The 22,415-nt window shown below is 31.5% G+C and overlaps 1 protein-coding gene and 1 long non-coding RNA gene across 7 annotated transcripts in view; one reads left to right on the plus strand and one right to left on the minus strand.

Moving 5' to 3' along the window:
- The window catches only part of LOC130895600 (dedicator of cytokinesis protein 1), a 29,293-nt gene that overhangs the window by 4,315 nt on the left and 2,563 nt on the right, over nt 1-22,415 (plus strand). Inside the window, exons 7-22 of one of the 6 annotated variants that reach the window (XR_009059476.1) lie at nt 62-512; nt 1,218-1,509; nt 2,979-3,302; nt 3,360-3,534; nt 8,821-8,931; nt 9,522-9,677; nt 9,844-10,270; nt 11,737-12,182; nt 15,346-15,594; nt 15,648-15,984; nt 16,064-16,252; nt 19,044-19,247; nt 19,306-19,568; nt 20,619-20,713; nt 21,005-21,115; nt 22,161-22,293. Coding sequence is in view for 4 of the 6 variants with exons in the window: in XM_057802983.1 (XP_057658966.1) it covers nt 62-512; nt 1,218-1,509; nt 2,979-3,302; nt 3,360-3,534; nt 8,821-8,931; nt 9,522-9,677; nt 9,844-10,270; nt 11,737-12,182; nt 15,346-15,594; nt 15,648-15,984; nt 16,064-16,252; nt 19,044-19,247; nt 19,306-19,568; nt 20,619-20,713; nt 21,005-21,115 (3,830 nt within the window). In the remaining 2 variants the exon portion in view is untranslated. The remainder of the gene's footprint in view (nt 1-61; nt 513-1,217; nt 1,510-2,978; nt 3,303-3,359; nt 3,535-8,820; nt 8,932-9,521; nt 9,678-9,843; nt 10,271-11,736; nt 12,183-15,345; nt 15,595-15,647; nt 15,985-16,063; nt 16,253-19,043; nt 19,248-19,305; nt 19,569-20,618; nt 20,714-21,004; nt 21,116-22,160; nt 22,294-22,415) is intronic. The other 5 variants (XR_009059477.1, XM_057802983.1, XM_057802984.1 and 2 more) reach the window with 5 other exon arrangements.
- Nucleotides 114-9,292, minus strand: LOC130895602 (uncharacterized). Its single transcript, XR_009059478.1, has 2 exons — nt 8,992-9,292; nt 114-1,089 (listed from the first exon to the last, which is right to left on the minus strand). It is a non-coding gene; the product is annotated as an uncharacterized LOC130895602 (long non-coding RNA).

Raw genomic sequence — 22,415 nt, forward strand, 5'->3', positions numbered from 1 at the left:
GTAATAATAACCGAAATAATTCGAATATCCATAAATTAAGGATGTTTATTTTCAATTTTAGGGCGTTATAAGCATCGGCGGCGGCATTGGTCTCATAGACGAATACAGATCTGTAACATATTATCACGAAGACAAACCCCAATGGCACGAAACGTTCAAAGTAGCTATACCGATAGAAGAATTCAAAACTAGTCATTTGAAATTCCAATTCAAACACCGTTCCACGAACGAAGTGAAAGACAAAAGCGAAAAGCCGTTCGGTATGTGTTATGTCAAATTGATGGAGGACGACGGTACGACGCTGAAAGACGCCAAACACAATCTGATTGTCTATAAAATAGATCATAAAAAATTCGACGAGAAAAGTTTGGAATATTTTTCTTTGCCTTCGAAAATCGAAGATATCAAAGACTGTGGGAAGGAGAGACCGCAAGTGCCCGGTTTGATCATGTCCACCAAAGACTCTTTCAGTATTTCTAATAATATTTGTTCGACAAAATTGACACAAAACGGTGAGTCTTGAATATTTCAATCAAATTTTTTCTTTCATTTCTTCCAACGATTTTGTCTCTTTATTTTCTTTCTCCTTGATGCACCCCAAATATTTTCATCCCTATTTCACATTGTTAAATTCTTTTTCATCTCTTCGTATTTTGATTGTTACTTTTATTTCTTCTTCTACAATTATCATAATTGTTTCTTATTTACTTCCCTACTGCTGGATGTTATACGTTTTTCTCCAAATTTCACATTATTAAGTTCTCTTTCATATTTTCTCGTTTCCTAAAGTATTTCAAACTGTTTCTTTTCAAATTTTACCATATTAGTTGTGTTTAATCGTTTTCTGTATTTAGATTATTTCTTTTTCTACAATTTTGTCTAGTTCTCTTTTATTGACTTTCTTACATATGTACCTCAATTGTTTTTATTTATATTACTTTCTTGTTAAATTCTTTTTCTTTCTTTCGAATAGTCATTTCATTTGTTTTCCTCCAAATTTCACATTTCACATTCTCTTTCAACTTTTTTTCTCTTTTAAATGTTTATTTTGTTTGTTTTCTCTAATATTTTCTCTTTTCCCGAAGTTCTCTGCAATATTTAAAAAAAAAGATTAAAAAATAATAATAACATTAAAATAGATCAAAATTGGAACAAAAACATTTTTTTTTTTTCGTGGGCTAAACATAATAAAAAATTTGTATTTGTTATTTTTGTAGTAAAACTGTTGGGTCTACTGAATTGGGCCACCCACAAAGAAACTCTATTGGAATCTCTACGAGCTTTAGGAAAAGTAGACGGCGAAGAAGTTGTCAAATTCTTACAAGACATCCTCGATGCCTTATTCAATATCCTGATGGATAATCCTGAGACTGATACTTACGATACTCTAGTTTTCGAATGCCTTTTAGAAATCATCAGTTTGGTCAGTAACGATTGGAAATATCAACATTTCGAACCTGTTCTAGATTTGTACATCAAAGAAAGTTTTAGCGCTACTTTGGCTTACAAGTAAGTGCAAAATAATCCTAAATTTATAAAAACACTATTTGTATTTATTTCAAACACTCTATATTTTCTTAATTCCTCCAAGCAAAACGTTACCATTTATAGAAATTTCCGTAGTAGTTCATTTGTACTTATTTCGTTCACTATACCAATTTTTTATTTCAACTTATATAGGGACTGAATTAATGTAAAATTTATATCAGTTCAATCCCTCTTGATTGTTCCAACCCTTAGAGAAAAGAATTACCATTTCTGGAAATTTCCAGAGTAGTTCATTTGTACTTATTTGGTCCAATTCTGGCCTTTACCAATTTTATTTATTTCAATTGATGTAGGGATCTAATTAATGTAACATTTATATAAATTCAAAGACTCTAGACCCTTCCAATTGTTCTAAAAGAATCTTTGACCTTTCTGGAAGTTTCTAGAGAAGTTGATTTGACAGATTCGTCCGGTAATATAAACAAAATACATGCCTAGACTGGCATAGACGTTTCCGTAAATAAAAATATTAATTTCAGTAGAAGTAACCACATAAAAACGAATTATTTGATCAAATATCCACTAATTTTGAAAAAAAAGTTTCTGAAGTAGTTCATAGTAGCATTGTGAGTGGCTTCTTCCGAAGTAGTTCATAGTAGCATTGTGAGTGGCTTCTTCCGAAGTAGTTCATAGTAGCATTGTGAGTGGCTTCTTCCGAAGTAGTTCATTTGTTCTTATTTTGTCCAATTCTGGATTTATCAAATTTTAATTGATGCAATGTAACATTTCTATCAGTTCCCGTAGTAGTTCATTTGTACTTATTTGGTTCAATTCTGGCCTTTACCAATTTTATTTATTTCAATTGATGTAGGGATCTAATTAATGTAACATTTATATAAATTCAAAGACTCTAGACCTTTCCAATTGTTCTAAAAGAATCTTTGACCTTTCTGGAAGTTTCTAGAAAAGTTGATTTGACAGATTCGTCCGGTAATATAAACAAAATACATGCCTAGATTGGCTTAGACGTTTCCGTAAATAAAAATACTAATTTCAGTAGAAATAACCACATAAAAACGAATTTTTTGATCAAATATCCTCTAATTTTGAAAAAAAAAAGTTTCTGAAGTAGTTCATAGTAGCATTGTGGGTAGCTTCTTCCGAAGTAGTTCATTTGTACTTATTTTGTCCAATTCTGGATTTATCAAATTTTAATTGATGCAATGTAACATTTCTATCAGTTCCCGTAGTAGTTCATTTGTACTTATTTGGTCCAATTCTGGCCTAAACCAATTTTTTTTTATTTCAACTGATTTAATGTACCATTTATATCAATTTGATCATTCTAGATTCTTCGAAGTCTTCTAGATGAAGCTTTAACCTTTCTAGGAAGTTCACTTCACGAATTCCCTTTGTAATGAAAATAAATTGAACTTTCTGGAATGTTTTTTATGTCGATAATATTAAAACCGTTGTTTTTATTATTCTAGAAAACTAATATCAGTATTAAAGACTATAGTGAGCAGAGCCAGTGACGCTACGACTAGTTCCAAAGACCTAATATTCAGAACGATGAAGTGCCTACAATATTTCATGAAATTCATCGCCAGAAGTAGAATCCTTTATAAAGAAATTTACCCGGAATACGATCCGGAGGACGATTTCGACGAAAGTATGCGAGACCTTCTACAAAACATCGTATACATGATGTCCTCAAGTATAGAAAGTTTAATAAGAGAACAAGGAGCTTGCCTCAAGTATCTACCGAGCAGCATACCGGACATGTTATTGGTATTCGATTCCAAAGAATTAAGGTAAATCACTATAATCGATTCTGCAACATATACACAGTGTTTAATTTTAATTTTTAGTACGATCTTATTCGATATGTTGAATAATATGCCGTTGGGACGTCTGACTAAACAAAAAATGATGACGATCAACGAAATTATTCACAGTAAATTATTTTTATATCCTCAATGTCGCAAAATATTGTTGCCCATTATAACCGATCAAGTGAAAACTTTATTTACCACCAAAGAAGAGGTAAGTAACGTTAGCTGTATAAATCCGCTTTTACCGCTTCTTTTTTTCGTTGTGGTATCGAAAATTTTCATCAATTATTCAATTCCATACCCGTTCCGGTCAAATTTGAAAATAAACGAACTTATTTTTTGCTAATTATTAAGAAAACTGTGAATTTTGTTCGACAAATTAATTTGTACACTTGGTATACTAACACAAATTTCACTGTCTAGTCTTTCAAGTCTTACTTGGGGTCATACCCGACTCGAAGGACCAGATGGTGTATAGTACACCGGCGGTCTGGTCCTTCGAGTCGATTATAAATCTATTGAAGACTTGAAAAACCGTATAATTTATGTTACTATACACTATTTGGTCTTTGAAGGGAAGGGAAGGCTCGAAAGACCGGGTATTGTAGTATTTGGTCCTTGAAACAGGTTATGAATTTAAGGACAGTTTGAAAAACCAGATAATTAATGTATTTTTTACACTTTTTGGTCCTTCGAGCCGGATATAAACCTAGGAATGGCTTGAAAAACCGGATAGTTACTGTATTTTGTCCTTGAAGCCGGATATAATACTATGGAAGGATTGAAAAACCAGGTTGTTAGTGTAATATATTGTTTTATAATCCGATTCGAAGGATCAAATAGTGTTTTTCTATATGTTTAAATCCGGCTCGAAGGACCAGACAGTGTATGCTACCCCAATTTCTGGTCTTTTGAGCCTGTCGTGGGTCTCTGGCTCATATTTAGCTAAAAGACTGTGTATTAGTAAGTTGTAATGTATTGAGGACGGTAAATTACAAAAGGAAAATGGTGGAGATTATTTATAAATTTCTTAAATGACACTTGTATATATTGATATGATAATTATTGAAAATTTTCGATACTTTCATATGAAATTATATTATTTTTCACATTAAATTGTAAAAAATAAATTTGTTGTATGGATTTATATATTTTTGTATATATGTATGTATACATTTCATCGTAATATGTTCATATAGGTTTGTACATACACTTTTCATTGATGTCTTGAGTAATTCGTTCTCAATTTTTCAAAATATTTTCAAAATCTATAAAAACTGTTTCTCTACAACCGGTTTTTGATAATTGCCGAATACTTCAGTCCCATAAGGACCATATCGAATGGTTGTTTCTTCGAAATCTCCATGTGGTATCTTTTAAAACCATTTGTTTACCAGAAATCATTGGAGAAATTTGGAAAATGTCTTGTATCATCACAAATAACAATTAAAATAAGGAAAGTGGCAATGGCAACTTGTTTACTAGACTGTAGATTCACCTATAGATGTATTTTAATAATTTTTTTTTGAGCTCCTCGTATATTTTGACAACCGTTATTTCCTAATCATCTTTAATAAATTGGAGTTCAATATTAAGGGATATTTTATTCTCAAAATATTCCAGGTTTTAATTAAAAAAAAATTATTTTGAAAATAGAAAATTGAGAGCGATTACGAAACTCTTCTGCACCAGAGACACCTTGGCCGCCGAATGTTTCAAGCAAATAAACAATTTTAGGTACTATTTTTTTTTCTCTTTCTCGATTGCATCTTTCTTTTTTTTTTGTTTTTCAAAAACTTTTAGAGAAAAAATATCTGTAGACGGAATGTGCTTGAGATCTCTTGATAAGCATGTAATAAAGGCACTACGGAATGTATACCTATATTAAAATTTATGGTATACGTCCTTTTTTTAGCATTACACGAAAACTTTTGTTAATTATTTCATATAATCCTATCGACTTCGCCACTTTAAAAATATAAATCGATATAATAGAAAATACAATACAAACATTAAAATTTTTCCATCTAAATTCAACTAACTAACCAATTCTAAGGCAGAAATTCTTTGAATTGTCATTATTGTTACCAGATTTAGACCCCCTTGAGTTGTATACATATTATAAAACAAAATATTCTGATGTTACTGTCTTAAAGTGGCGCAGTCAATAGTACCACTATTAGATTTGTTATGGTTTTGTTTGAGTTATCTTGTAATTTGCATGTTTAGGTAGAAATTTATTGATAATTTTTTTATTATTATTATTATAAATGATGATAGAGAAAAATCATAGAGCGAAAGCATTTTTTATAACAAAAAAGTATATAACGAAAGCTTGTATTGTAATTTTTTTTCAATTTTTAAAAAAAGTTGATTAGAAATTAGATTGGAAAGTTTCAAATACAGTATGTTCAAAAATGAAGTTTCAGTTATATTCGTTATTAATACAGGGTGGTGGATTCTTTGGAATAAAAAAATTGTTACCTTACTTTTTCAGCATACTGTATAATTTCTCTTAATTGGTCTGGATATTTTCAGTAGAATATTTTTATTAAAAAAAATCGACAGAAAATATGTATTTAAAAAACTTTTTTTATTATTTAGGGGTTGTTGCCTCTAATAGGTCGAAATTAATTAATTAATCGGTATAAAAGTGTGCTCTTCTTCTTTTTTAGCCGTTTCCACTGCTTAAAACTTGTAGTTCTTCATCATAAACGAAACGATTTCTAGTTTCGTTTATTTTCTTGTAATCGAAACGTAATTTCTGTTCATTTGGATTCCAAAAATATTTACATTCTTTGTTTTCGACTTCATTGTCTTTATTTTGGCATTTGATTATGTTTTGACATTGACTTGTCTTGTAATGAATCGTATATTAACTGTTGAGTTCATTTAATGAGTATCTGCTTCTAATTCGTTGTTATAATGGATATAAAATCAGTTAAAGATCTGTAAAAAACGTTGTATGTAATTTTTTCTTTAAAAATACTATATATATTACATATTCTACCATTGACGTTAAAAATACTATACATTTGACCTAATTTTACTATTAGAAGCCATCTTTTCGTTTTACAATCAGAATTATTTGATTCGATATACCTTCGAATACATATAATCCTTGCATTTGCATTAAAAATACAGTACATTTGAACTACTTTTACTCTTCATTGCCATATTTTGGTTTACAAACAAAATTCTTTGATAATTTTGTACGATGTACCTTCGAATACATATAATCCTTGCATTTGTATTAAAAATACAGTACATTTGAACTACTTTTACTCTTCATTGCCATATTTTGGTTTACAAACAAAATTCTTTGATAATTTTGTACGATATACCTTCGAATACATATAATCGTTGCATTTGCATTAAAAATACAGTACATTTGAACTACTTTTACTCTTCATTGCCATATTTTGGTTTACAAACAAAATTCTTTGATAATTTTGTACGATATACCTTCGAATACATATAATCCTTGCATTTGCATTAAAAATACAGTACACTTGAACTACTTTTACTCTTCATTGCCATATTTTGGTTTACAAACTAAATTCTTTGATAATTTTGTACGATATACCTTCGAATACATATAATCCTTGCATTTGCATTAAAAATACAGTACATTTGAACTACTTTTACTCTTCATTGCTATATTTTGGTTTACAAACTAAATTCTTTGATAATTTTGTACGATATACCTTCGAATACATATAATCCTTGCATTTGCATTAAAAATACAGTATATTTGAACTACTTTTACTCTTCATTGCCATATTTTGGTTTACAAACAAAATTCTTTGATAATTTTGTACGATGTACCTTCGAATACATATAATCCTTGCATTTGCATTAAAAATACAGTATATTTGAACTACTTTTACTCTTCATTGCCATATTTTGGTTTACAAACAAAATTCTTTGATAATTTTGTACGATATACCTTCGAATACATATAATCGTTGCATTTGCATTAAAAATACAGTACATTTGAACTACTTTTACTCTTCATTGCTATATTTTGGTTTACAAACTAAATTCTTTGATAATTTTGTACGATATACCTTCGAATACATATAATCCTTGCATTTGCATTAAAAATACAGTATATTTGAACTACTTTTACTCTTCATTGCCATATTTTGGTTTACAAACAAAATTCTTTGATAATTTTGTACGATATACCTTCGAATACATATAATCCTTGCATTTGCATTAAAAATACAGTATATTTGAACTACTTTTACTCTTCATTGCCATATTTTGGTTTACAAACAAAATTCTTTGATAATTTTGTACGATGTACCTTCGAATACATATAATCCTTGCATTTGCATTAAAAATACAGTATATTTGAACTACTTTTACTCTTCATTGCCATATTTTGGTTTACAAACAAAATTCTTTGATAATTTTGTACGATATACCTTCGAATACATATAATCCTTGCATTTGCATTAAAAATACAGTACATTTGAACTACTTTTACTCTTCATTGCCATATTTTGGTTTACAAACAAAATTCTTTGATAATTTTGTACGATATACCTTCGAATACATATAATCCTTGCATTTGCATTAAAAATACAGTATATTTGAACTACTTTTACTCTTCATTGCCATATTTTGGTTTACAAACAAAATTCTTTGATAATTTTGTACGATATACCTTCGAATACATATAATCCTTGCATTTGCATTAAAAATACAGTACATTTGAACTACTTTTACTCTTCATTGCTATATTTTGGTTTACAAACTAAATTCTTTGATAATTTTGTACGATATACCTTCGAATACATATAATCCTTGCATTTGCATTAAAAATACAGTATATTTGAACTACTTTTACTCTTCATTGCCATATTTTGGTTTACAAACAAAATTCTTTGATAATTTTGTACGATATACCTTCGAATACATATAATCCTTGCATTTGCGTTAAAAATACAGTACATTTGAACTACTATTACTGTTAAATGCTATCTTTTGGTTTACATTCAGAATTATCTGATAATTATACACAATACATCTCCAAATGCATATAATCCTTTTCAAGGTTTTAAAAATACTGTACATTTAATCTACTTTTACTGTTAGAAGCCATATTTTGGTTAGCGAAACAAATTTTTTAATAATTTGATACCTTGGAATACATATAATCCTTTCATTGGCTTTAAAAATAATATAAATTTTATTAATAAATGCCTTTACAAAAAGTAGTTTACAAAAATAATTCTTTAATCTAACGTCTAATTCTCCAAACCTACCTGAGTTTATAATTAAATTCCACCCTTTATTGAAACCATAATATTTTACTAGGAAATATATTTTAAGCATACATCTTTTCTGTCGACCCCATTATCTCTTATCTATTTTGTTCTAACCCCCTTATCGATTTTATTTTTACATTTCTATTAGCAGTCGATTTGTTTTATGTTATATTTGAGCGTGTAATATTTAGTGTAGTGGTGAAATCGGTGTATTATAGGGTGTAACGAGACAAGACGGACGAAGGCAAAACAGATCGGTAGCCAAGGTGGCTCAACTGCTTGGTACAACGGAACATTGTGTCAATCAGCATGTCGGATATCCAGAAGAGGTGAACTTAACATTTTAGAAAATAGTTACTCATTTTACTTATTTATTTTAAATAACTTACGTCGATTTAATCGCACTTCATTGTGGCTAATTTTCCTTATTCTATCCACTTTCTGGTCTTATTACTACAAAATCTCATCGAAATTGGATACGTTCATTTATAAACATAACCTCACTTTACTTTTTTCTCGTTTCTAATATCTATTAGGTTTTGTAGTAAAATTTATTTACGTCGATATATACGAAGGTGATTTTATTATTTTTTCTTTATATAATTTGAAAAAAAAAATTGTATTTTTAACAAATATTACACTTTGTTTCACTTGACGCGTTAGCTCGTCAATAAACAACAGGACCGTACTGGCTTATGTATTTGATATTAAAAATAACTTTGATATAATATAGAAATCGAAAATGAAATTATCTTCGTATGATTAATACATTCAAGCACATTTTTTCTATTAAAATACTTTTGAAGAAAAAAAAATCATTCTATTCATTTATGTGTTGTAAATTTTTCATTTTCATATTTGTGTATAAATTTTTGGCTATTTTATTTTCGAAATATATTTTGCAATATCGATTATTTAGGTCGAATGGTGTATAAAGAACATGAGTGATATAATGGAATTGTTATTTAGAAAGGACGTCGGTTCGACCTTTTCTGATATATCAGAAATTATCCAATCCGCACTTAGGACAGTCATACAGAGTCATATAAAAATGGAAAAAGATAATCCGCATGCGGTGAGTAACAAAAAAAATACAACGTATTTTATAACATACAGGGGATGTAGAAAAAATTGATTTATATGTTTCCGAAACAACATTCCGAACAACCTATGTTGTGTTTCCTAAACAACTTTCCTTATATACCTTGTATAATTTAATAATTTTTTTTAAATGTTTTTAGAGTAATTTGGTAGCCGTGATGTTGGATATATTCAGACAAATGACCAACGAACATTACAACAATTATATAAATAGTTTTTCGACGAATTTCGACGTTTTGGATTTCCTCATGGAAATATTGGTAGTTTTCAAGGAATTAGTTAGCAATTCAGTTTTCCCGAAAGATTGGTGCGACATGTTGATGTTACAAAATAGTATCGTACTAAAATCTTTGAGATTCTTTTCTCATACTATACGAGATTGTTTTTTTCAAAAATTCGAACACGACGCCTGGAATAATTTTTTCCATTGCGCCATAGCTTTCATGACGCAAAGGGCGTTGCAATTGGAAACGTTTTCGTTCAATAAAAAAATGAGGATATTGGATCTTTTTAAGGACATGAGAACCGAAATGGGATTCGAAATCAAATCGATGTGGTTCAATTTGGGTAAGTCGTTTTTTATATCAGTTAAATTAAATTAAATTTTGTATATATATCGGTTATTGGTGCTAAATATGGCGTATATGGTGGCTACTGGCATGAATCTGCTAGTTACCGGTGCTAAATCCGGTTCATAGGGTGGTTCCATTCGTTTTCCAGAAATTATTTGAATTTATTTCATGTCCCTTCAATAACTAATCATTTGGTTTCAAATCAAGAGTAAAAGGTGGCCACTGGTGCTAAATATGGCGTATATGGTTCCAAATCTGGTGACTTCGGGCGCCAAATCTTCTGAATATGGTGGCTACTGGTGTATTTGGTGTTTAAAATTTATTTCTTAAAAAATATTTAGATTTAATTTTTTATCCCTTCAACAAGTAATCAGTTGGTTCTAAATCTGGCGTATATAGTGGTTATTCGTCCCAAATCTTGCGAACGTGGTGGCTACTAGTGCTAAATCTGGTTCATAGGGTGTTTTTAATCGTTTTCGAGAAATTATTTGAATTTATTTCATGTCCCTTCAATAAATAATCATTTGGTTTCAAATCAAGAGTAAAAGGTGGCCACTGGTGCTAAATATGGCGTATATGGTTCCAAATCTGGTGACTTCGGGCGCCAAATCTTCTGAATATGGTGGCTACTGGTGTATTTGGTGTTTAAAATTTATTTCTTAAAAAATATTTAGATTTAATTTTTTATCCCTTCAACAAGTAATCAGTTGGTTCTAAATCTGGCGTATATAGTGGCTATTCGTCCCAAATCTTGCGAACGTGGTGGCTACTGGTGCTAAATCTGATACATTTGGTGCTTACAACTTATATGTTGGTGCTAAATTTGGTGTATATGGTGGCTGTTGATATTAAATTTGGCGTTTATGGTAACTACTGGTGCTAAATCTGGTGTATACGGTTTTTTTGTCTAGGACATCATCCTGAATTGTTTTATATTCCTTCAATAATCAATAATTTAGTTCCAAATCTTGTATATACTGTGGCAATTGCCAAAACTAGTGTATATGGTAGTCGATGGAGCTAAATCTGTCGTATATGCTGGTTACTGGTTCCATATCTGGTTTATACGGTGGCGGTTGGTACCAAATTTGCCGTATACGGTGGCTGATGATGCTAAATCTGGCGTATACGGTGGCTGATGGTGCTAAATCTGGCGTGTACGGTGGTTATTTGTTCCGAATTTGGTATAAGCGGTAGTTATTTGAGGTGAATTTGGCGTATAAGGTGACTGATGGTGCTAAATCTGGCGTATACGGTGGCTGATGGTGTTAAATCTGGCGTATACGGTGGCTGATGGTGCTAAATCTGGCGTATACGGTGGCTGATGGTGCTAAATCTGGCGTATACGGTGGCTGATGGTGCTAAATCTGGCGTATACGGTGGTTATTTGCTCTGAATTTGGTGTGCGTATACGGTGTTAGTGTATTTAAAGGTATCTAAGGACGATTTATTCTGTCGCAGGTCAAAATAAAGTTCAGTTCGTACCGTCTCTGGTCGGTTTGATATTGGAAATGACGCTGATACCGGAACCGGATCTTCGAAAGGCGACCATACAGATATTCTTCGATATGATGCAATGCGAATTTTATTCGTCGAAATACGAAACGGAAAGTTACGGCGACACCAAACGAGATTCGTCGCACATAAAAGGAAATTTTTCCGATTTCGAAAACGAGATGATCGTAAAATTGGACGCCCTATTCGAAGGCGGTAAAGGCGATCACGAATACAAAAATATGTTTCACGATATTATGATCGATTTGTGTTCGAAACATACGTCGATGAACGAGGAGGGCGTTAAATTCGTCAAAATCGTATCGAGATTGATGGAAAGTCTATTGGAATACAGGACGATCATCACCGACGATAATAAGGAGAATACCATGAGCTGTACCGTCAATTTATTGGTAAGACAACCTGTATAATCGTTTATTTCCTATATTTAGGACTTGATTGTCGTACAATCTTCGATATTTAATGAGTTTAGGACGTTTTTGTTATTGAAATATTGAAATATAGGACTTATATTGTCTTTTTTAACGAGTCATCCATTTATTTGTTTATTTATGGGACAACGCGTATAATAAAATATTTTTCGGCGTCGTTAATTTTTCATTTATCCATTTGCGAGACATCCCGTATAATCGAATACTAAAAAATTAACTTTGTCGTATCGATTTTTTCGTAAATTAATTCGCGGGACAATCCGTACAATTATATTCGTTGAAATATATACTTTCTAATTTACGGGACATTCTGTATAACCGAAATTGTCTTTGACGTTTATTAACGTGACAAACTGTATAATAATGTTTGTAAAATATGAGAAATTCCCAATTTTCAACGCACCCTGTGTAATTGTAGATGGTGTGGAGTATTTATTAACCGGAATAATAGTTGCGGGACATCCTGTATAGTCGATAGCTTTAAAATTGACAACGGAACAACCTGTATAATTATATTTGGAGTTTTGAATAATTTCTCATTTTTGAGACATCCTGTAGACGGAAATTTGGATTTTTAATTTTACGAGACGTCCCGTATAGTCGAATACTCGAAAATTGTCTTTGACGTCGTTAATTGTTCGTAAATGTTTTCCCAGGACAACCTGTATAACAAAAAATACTAAAATAAATCTTGATCTCGATAATTTTATATTCACGGGACTTTCTGTATAAGAAAATAACCTAAAATTGTCTCTTAAGACAATTTATTCATTGTCCAACCTGTATAATCCAAATAGGACTTGAATAGGGGACATCCTGTATAATAGAATACTCAAAAATTAACTTTGTCGTATCGATTTTTTCGTAAATTAATTCGCGGGACAATCCGTACAATTATATTCGTTGAAATATATACTTTCTAATTTACGGGACATTCTGTATAACCGAAATTGTCTTTGACGTTTATTAACGTGACAAACTGTATAATAATGTTTGTAAAATATGAGAAATTCCCAATTTTCGACACGCCCTGTATAATTGTAGATGGTGTGGAGTATTTATTAACCGGAATAATAGTTGCGGGACATCCTGTATAGTCGATAGCTTTAAAATTGACAACGGAACAACCTGTATAATTATATTTGGAGTTTTGAATAATTTCTCATTTTTGAGACATCCTGTAGACGGAAATTTGGATTTTTGATTTTACGGGACGTCCCGTATAGTCGAATACTCGAAAATTGTCTTTGACGTCGTTAATTGTTCGTAAATGTTTTCCCAGGACAACCTGTATAACAAAAAATACTAAAATAAATCTTGATCTCGATAATTTTATATTCACGGGACTTTCTGTATAAGAAAATAACCTAAAATTGTCTCTTAAGACAATTTATTCATTGTCCAACCTGTATAATCCAAATAGGACTTGAATAGGGGACATCCTGTATAATAGAATACTCAAAAATTAACTTTGTCGTATCGATTTTTTCGTAAATTAATTCGCGGGACAATCCGTACAATTATATTCGTTGAAATATATACTTTCTTATTTACGGGACATTCTGTATAACCGAAATTGTCTTTGACGTTTATTAACGTGACAAACTGTATAATAATGTTTGTAAAATATGAGAAATTCCCAATTTTCGACACGCCCTGTGTAATTGTAGATAGTGTAGACTATTTATTAACCGGAATAATAGTTGCGGGACATCCTGTATAGTCGATAGCTTTAAAATTGACAACGGAACAACCTGTATAATTATATTTGGAGTTTTGAATAATTTCTCATTTTTGAGACATCCTGTAGACGGAAATTTGGATTTTTAATTTTACGGGACGTCCCGTATAGTCGAATACTCGAAAATTGTCTTTGACGTCGTTAATTGTTCGTAAATGTTTTCCCAGGACAACCTGTATAACAAAAAATACTAAAATAAATCTTGATCTCGATAATTTTATATTCACGGGACTTTCTGTATAAGAAAATAACCTAAAATTGTCTCTTAAGACAATTTATTCATTGTCCAACCTGTATAATCCAAATAGGACTTGAATAGGGGACATCCTGTATAATAGAATACTCAAAAATTAACTTTGTCGTATCGATTTTTTCGTAAATTAATTCGCGGGACAATCCGTACAATTATATTCGTTGAAATATATACTTTCTTATTTACGGGACATTCTGTATAACCGAAATTGTCTTTGACGTTTATTAACGTGACAAACTGTATAATAATGTTTGTAAAATATGAAAATTCCCAATTTTCGACACGCCCTGTGTAATTGTAGATGGTATTGAGTATTTATTAACAGGAATAATAGTTGCGGGACAAACTTGAATAGTCGATGGCTTTAAAATTGACAACGGGACAACCTGTATAATTAAATTTGAATAATTTCTCATTTTTTGAGACGTCCCGTATAGTCGAATATTCGAAAATTGTCTTTGACGTCGTTAATTGTTCGTAAATGTTTTCACAGGACAACCTGTATAACAAAAAATACTAAAATAAATCTTGATCTCGATAATTTTATATTCACGGGACTTTCTGTATAAGAAAATAACCTAAAAATTGTCTCTTAAGACAATTTTTCTATGAATTTATTTGTGGGCCGACCTGTATAATTCAAATAGGACTTGAATAGGGGACATCCTGTATAATCAAAATTGCTAAAATATAATTTTGGCCCGAATAATTTTTGATTCGATTTAATCAAATTGCTAATATTTTCGTTAATGCATTCAGGGGACACACTGTATAATCGAATGTTTTATTTTCATTTATGGTCATTTCCTAAAAATTATCCTTTTCAATTTTCATTCGAATCTTCTATAATTTCCTCGACATCTCTTTATTCACGCGAATTTTTCGTTTATACATTTACCGGGACATTCTGTATAAACAAGTAGACTGAAAATTGTTCTTGACCTTCTTACTTTTGTATCTCCTCGTATCTAATCCTATCTTTTCATAGAATCGCGGCGTAACTTTGTATTTATCCGGGACATCCTATATAAAAAAGTAAATTAAAAACGTTAATTTTGAATCACCGCGTATAATCGCGTTTTTTAAAATTGTCCTCGTTAATTTTTTGCTAATTTGTCGTCCTTTTCCAGGATTTTTATTCGGAAATAAACAAAAAGGAAATGTACATAAGATATTTGAACAAATTGTTCGATCTCCATTTGGAGTGCGACAATTTCACCGAAGCCGCTTACACGTTGGAATTGCACGCGAAATTGCTGAATTGGTCCGACGAGCCTTTGAGCTCTCTATTGCGAGGCGATAAAATTAAAGCGAAAAAACATCGACAGCTCAAAGAGGAGCTCTATTACGGGATAATAGAAAATTACAGCAAAGGAAAGGTAAGAACAAACAAAAAATGTATACCGCGAATTTCAAATATTGTTTTGTTTAGATGTGGGAATGCGCGATAAAGAAATGTCAAGAATTGGCGGAACAATACGAAGAGGAAACGTTCGATTACGACCGTCTGAGCGATCTACACCGAAGGATGGCCGTTTTTTACGACGACATAATGAAAAAGGCGCGCGCCGAACCGGAATATTTCCGAGTCGGTTATTACGGCAAAGGTTTTCCGCAATTTCTCAGAAACAAAGTTTTCGTATACAGGGGAAAAGAATACGAAAGATTGGCCGATTTTAACGCTAGGATATTGAACGAATTCCCCAAAGCGGAACTATTGAACAAATTGACGCAACCGGGCGAAGAAATCGTCGGATCCGACAAGCAATGTATGTGTGTTCGAAAACAAATTCAAACAAACAAAATTTTCCATTTTCATTTTTATTGAATCCTTTTTTTTTCTTGTAGATATTCAAATAAACAAAGTAGATCCGGTGATGGACGAAAAGAAACAAAGATTTTCCGGAAAACCCGTTTCAGATCAAATAGTCAAATTTTACAGGGTGAACAATATACAAAAGTTCACTTTTTCTAGACCCTTTATTAGAAAAGACCCTCTCATCGAAAGTACAAACGAATTCGCACACCTATGGTTAGGTAAATATATTTTTTTTTATCATTTTTGGGGGGCAATTTTCTCAATAATCAAATGAAAAAACTGCAAGAGAAGAAATTATTAAAAAAAAAACGACAGATAAAGAAATAAATAACGAAAGAAACTGCAGAAGAAAAAATAAATGACTAGAGAAACTATAGAAGATGAAATAGAGAAACTACAAATAAAGAAATTACTAGAAAGACAGCAGATGAAGAAATAACTAAAGAAACTGCAGAAGAAAAAATAACTAGAGAAACTACGGATGATGAAAAAGCTGCAGATAACATCGAAGAAGAAATGAATGACTAGAGAAACTAAAGAAGAGGAAATAGAGAAACTACAGATAAAGAAATTACTGGAAAGACAGCAGTTGAAGAAATAACTAAAGAAACTGCAGAAGAAAAAATAACTAGAGAAACTACGGATGATGAAAAAGCTGCAGATAACATCGAAGAAGAAATGAATGACTAGAGAAACTATAGAAGAGGAAATAGAGAAACTACAAATAAAGAAATTACTGGAAAGACAGCAGCTGAAGAAATAACTAAAGAAACTGCAGAAGAAAAAATAACTAGAGAAACTACGGATGATGAAAAAGCTGCAGATAACATCGAAGAAGAACTAAAGGACTAGAGAAACTATAGAAGAGGAAATACAGAAACTACAAATAAAGAAATTACTAGAAAGACAGCAGATGAAGAAATAACTAAAGAAACTGCAGAAGAAAAAATAACTAGAGAAACTACGGATGATGAAAAAGCTGCAGATAACATCGAAGAAGAAATAAATGACTAGAGAAACTAAAGAAGAGGAAATAGAGAAACTACAAATAAAGAAATTACTGGAAAGACAGCAGTTGAAGAAATAACTAAAGAAACTGCAGAAGAAAAAATAACTAGAGAAACTACGGATGATGAAAAAGCTGCAGATAACATCGAAGAAGAAATAAATGACTAGAGAAACTAAAGAAGAGGAAATACAGAAACTACAAATAAAGAAATTACTAGAAAGACAGCAGATGAAGAAATAACTAAAGAAACTGCAGAAGAAAAAATAACTAGAGAAACTACGGATGATGAAAAAGCTGCAGATAACATCGAAGAAGAAATAAATGACTAGAGAAACTAAAGAAGAGGAAATAGAGAAACTACAAATAAAGAAATTACTGGAAAGACAGCAGTTGAAGAAATAACTAAAGAAACTGCAGAAGAAAAAATAACTAGAGAAACTACGGATGATGAAAAAGCTGCAGATAACATTGAAGAAGAAATAAATGACTAGAGAAACTATAGAAGAGGAAATAGAGAAACTACAAATAAAGAAATTACTAGAAAGACAGCAGATGAAGAAATAACTAAAGAAACTGCAGAAGAAAAAATAACTAGAGAAACTACGGATGATGAAAAAGCTGCAGATAACATCGAAGAAGAAATAAATGACTAGAGAAACTATAGAAGAGGAAATAGAGAAACTATAGATAAAGAAATTACTAGAAAGACAGCAGATGAAGAAATAATTAAAGAAACTGCAGAAGAAAAAATAACTAGAGAAACTACGGATGATGAAAAAGCTGCAGATAACATCGAAGAAGAAATAAATGCCTAGAGAAACTATAGAAGAAGAAATAGAGAAACTACAAATAAAGAAATTACTGGAAAGACAGCAGCTGAAGAAATAACTAAAGAAACTGCAGAAGAAAAAATAACTAGAGAAACTACGGATGATGAAAAAGCTGCAGATAACATCGAAGAAGAAATAAATGCCTAGAGAAACTATAGAAGAAGAAATAGAGAAACTACAAATAAAGAAATTACTGGAAAGACAGCAGCTGAAGAAATAACTAAAGAAACTGCAGAAGAAAAAATAACTAGAGAAACTACGGATGATGAAAAAGCTGCAGATAACATCGAAGAAGAAATAAATGCCTAGAGAAACTATAGAAGAAGAAATAGAGAAACTACAAATAAAGAAATTACTGGAAAGACAGCAGCTGAAGAAATAACTAAAGAAACTGCAGAAGAAAAAATAACTAGAGAAACTACGGATGATGAAAAAGCTGCAGATAACATCGAAGAAGAAATGAATGACTAGAGAAACTAAAGAAGAGGAAATAGAGAAACTACAGATAAAGAAATTACTGGAAAGACAGCAGTTGAAGAAATAACTAAAGAAACTGCAGAAGAAAAAATAACTAGAGAAACTACGGATGATGAAAAAGCTGCAGATAACATCGAAGAAGAAATGAATGACTAGAGAAACTAAAGAAGAGGAAATAGAGAAACTACTGATAAAGAAATTAATAGAAAGGCTGCAGATAAAGAAAAAGCTGCAGAAATTACCAAAGAATAAATGACTAGAGAAACTATCGAAGAAGAAATGAATGTCTAGGGGGGAGAACTGTGGGAGAAGCACTATACGAAAAATAGAAATGGTAGAACCAGAAGAACCAGGACAACTATGATAACAAATAAGATATAACTGGAGAAATAACAGAAGAAGAAATATATAAATAACAATTGTGTAATGAGAAGAACCACGATAAGCAGATAAACAATAATAACGAGAAGAAAAAAACTGGAGGGAATACAAAAGAGAAACAGTAAACAATATAAAAAGTACGTTGATGATTGGAACAGTCAAAAAAAAAATAGTTGAAGCAGACCGGATTAGGAGAGTACTAGACAAAAATGGGGATACAAATGACAGGTGATGGGGGGAAAAAATGACGAAATTATTAATTTAAATAAAATGATATTTACTACAAATTAAAATTTAAATTTTCGTTATTAGAAAGAACGGAATTGACGACTACGTATCCATTGCCCGGTATATTGAGATGGTTTCCCGTCGAACACACTCAAGTACACGAAATATCGCCGTTAAGAAACGCCATAGAAACTATGGAAAAAACCAACAAGACGTTGACGAATTACGTTATAGTATCGAACAAAGATAAATCCATGCAGATCAACACGTTAAGTTTAACGTTAAACGGTAAATAAAAAATTTACGCGTTATCCTATCGACCGCGCCACTTATTTTTTTCGTTTAGGTATATTGGATGCCGCCGTTATGGGAGGCATAAAAAATTACGAGGAAGTATTTTTTACTGGCGATTACGAAACGCACCACGCCGAAGATAAGATCCTGATCGAAAAGCTGAAGGATCTTATAGCCGATCAGATACCGCTGTTGGATTTATGCGTGCAAATTCACAAACAAAAAGTACCTGATAATTTGCGACCGTTACAGAAACGTCTCGAAGAATGTTTCGCCACGTTGAAGGAGGACGTCGAAGGAAAATACGGTAAAAGGGTAAGGAAAATTTTAAATTTAGACTTCTTCACCTTATTTTCACCTCTCTTGGCCAACATTATGTCAGTTTCGTGTCTTATTTCACCTCTGTTGACAAATATCTCTTTAGTTTTAGGCTTCTTCACCTATGTTAACCAACATTGGTTCACTTTTACATTTTTCCAGGATTCTTTACCTCATTTCACCTCCGTTGACCAACATTGTGTCAGTTTATGTAATTCACCTCATTTCACTTCTGTTGGCCAACATTATGTCAATTTTGTAGTAATTTCTGGACTTATTTCACCTCTGTCGACGAAAATATTTTCGTTTTTATGAAACTTTAGGCTTCTACATCTTATTTCACTTCTGTTTACCAATATTTTTTCAGTTTTAAGTAATTTCAGGCTTTTTCGCCTTTTTCACCTCTTCTAACCAATAGTTTCACTTCACATGATTCTAAACTTCTTCAGATCAATTGCCCAAAATAATTTCATACTCCTTCACCTCTGTTGGGTATTGTAATTTCAGTTTCATGTAATTTCGGGCTTTTTCACTTTATTTCACCTTTTCCGATTAATATTGTTTTAATTTTATATAATTCCAGGTTTCTCCACCTCATTTCAAATCAATTGGTCAACATCATATCTTGCTACTTCACCTTTTTTCACTCTATTTCGATCAATATTATTCCAGTTTTATATATTTCAAGAGTTTTCACTTTGTTTCACCTTTTTAAGCTATTATAATTTCGGTTTTATGTAATTGCAAGCTTCTCCACCTCATCTCAGATTAGCTGGCCGACATCATGTCATTCTTTTTCACTTTACTTCATCTCTGTTGGACAATATCATTTTACGTTTTGTGTCGTTCCAGGCTTCTCACTCCATTTCACCTTGTTTCACTTTTTACAAGGCTCCAGACTTCTTCGACCTCATATGGTCAACAACATTTGAATAGCTAGTGATGTTTGTTCAGAGTGAGTCTTCTTCTTTACGGAAAAGCTCGTTTTTGAACGACAATTTTGGTTTAATCGCAAACTTGATATTCTTTTCTTTTTTTTTTTTTTAGGACTGTGATATAAAATTAGAAAACGAAGTACAAATGAGACGTCACTATAGCATAACTAGTGACACCAGGTTATCGGATATTACCATAACCTCCGAGTAAGTTTATATACGAGGTTTTTCAATTGTTGCACGTTAATAAAATTGTGTGTGTATAACATGGAATACTCATCAACATATCACATGATACCGTATCAGGTATATAAGGTGGATGTTATAGTTTTTGTGCAAAAATCCATCGATATTTAAATTACAATTTAAAGAAAGTATTCTGTGGGTGTATTTCGAAATAACATGTGTACAGTACGTGTTCGCTTTCAATGTGCTTGGTTTTTATTTTGTTATTATTTTTTTAATTATTATTATTATTTTCATAATTTTTGTACGTAGTAACGTTGGCAGTCGCAGTCGTGTTTCCAGTTTGACTAGAAGCCAAGTGGCGTCGTTGAGAAATTTTACTGCAAATTTTAATTTCGCTACCGCATCTCCTATGGTCAATAGGTTCGTATAATGAGCAGTGTCGCTTTTAGATAAAACGAAATACGACCCCAAGGGACGATCAAAAGTAAAACTCTAACATAACTTTGATATTTACATCTTTTTATATAGAGTTATTTCGAGCTCGAGCTCAAGTTAGAAAAATTAACCTCAAAACACACATCTGTATATACTAGATTTATTGTCGCAGGCTCTTTCACTTTTCACCTCTGCTCACCAGCTTTCTTTCTAGTTTTATACAGGCTTCTTCGCCTTATTTCACCTCTGTTGATAAATATCTTTTCGGATTTGGGTTGCTTCACTTTTGCTGGATCAGTTCATTTTAACGGGATGTAATTCTAGACTTTTTCTTAATTCCAGGCTTCTTTTCACTTTTGCCATCCAATATCGTTTTAGTTGTACTGGAATTACCAGGCTTCCTCGCTCTGTGTTCACCTCTGTAGGTCCATATCAATTCAGTTGTATGTAATTTTTCATCTTGTTCCACCTCTTCTACCTAAAATAATTTTATCGGTATGTCATTCCACTTTTCAGGTTTTATTTCACCTTTTTTGGAAAAAATCTTTTCAGTTTTATGAAATTTTTTGACTTGTTCACCTCTGTTCGACAACGGAATTTCACAGAAATCAACTTTTACAACTTTCCATTCAAAATTTTGACATTTATCTAAATTTTTCGTGTGTCAAATTCTTTTCAGTATCGTTGTTCGTTGCTTCTGTACCCCATTCGAGTTTCAGGAACATTTTTGAAAACAATACTAGTACAAGTCCAGAATATTTGACAAGTGCTTAGTCATATAGACAAATGACAAGTGACACTGGAAAGAAGAGAAGCCTAACCTATCTAACCTTATTGCTATATCTCTCCCCTTAAAAGTCGAACAGTCCTAGATTTGATAAATATAGTGGATAAGAATAATTTTGAAAATTTTTTGCTTGAAGTTTTACTTTTGACGTTCCTGTTTTTCTGCACCGATTAGTTTTGGTTTTTGTATTGTGTAGGATCCGATAGTTGAGGCACTAACCATGATTTTTTTTTTGATTTTCAGAAAAAGTCACTATTTGGCGAATAGCAGAAACACGTTTGCTTAAAATAACATAATAACATTAACAAATCTAATTTTATTTATTTATTAACTTTTAAATATTAACAATAATGGTGCGGGATTTGGCTTATTTATGGTAATTATTTTCAAAATACTAACAGTGCATGTTTAAAAAAATACTTATTTTCATATTTTCATCCAAAAACGATTGTGGGCATTATAAAATCACAATTTTTGGTAAAACAAACTCAAAAATTT

This window comes from Diorhabda carinulata, chromosome 6 (assembly GCF_026250575.1).
Source record: "Diorhabda carinulata isolate Delta chromosome 6, icDioCari1.1, whole genome shotgun sequence".
Classification (NCBI taxonomy): Eukaryota; Metazoa; Arthropoda; class Insecta; order Coleoptera; family Chrysomelidae; genus Diorhabda; species Diorhabda carinulata.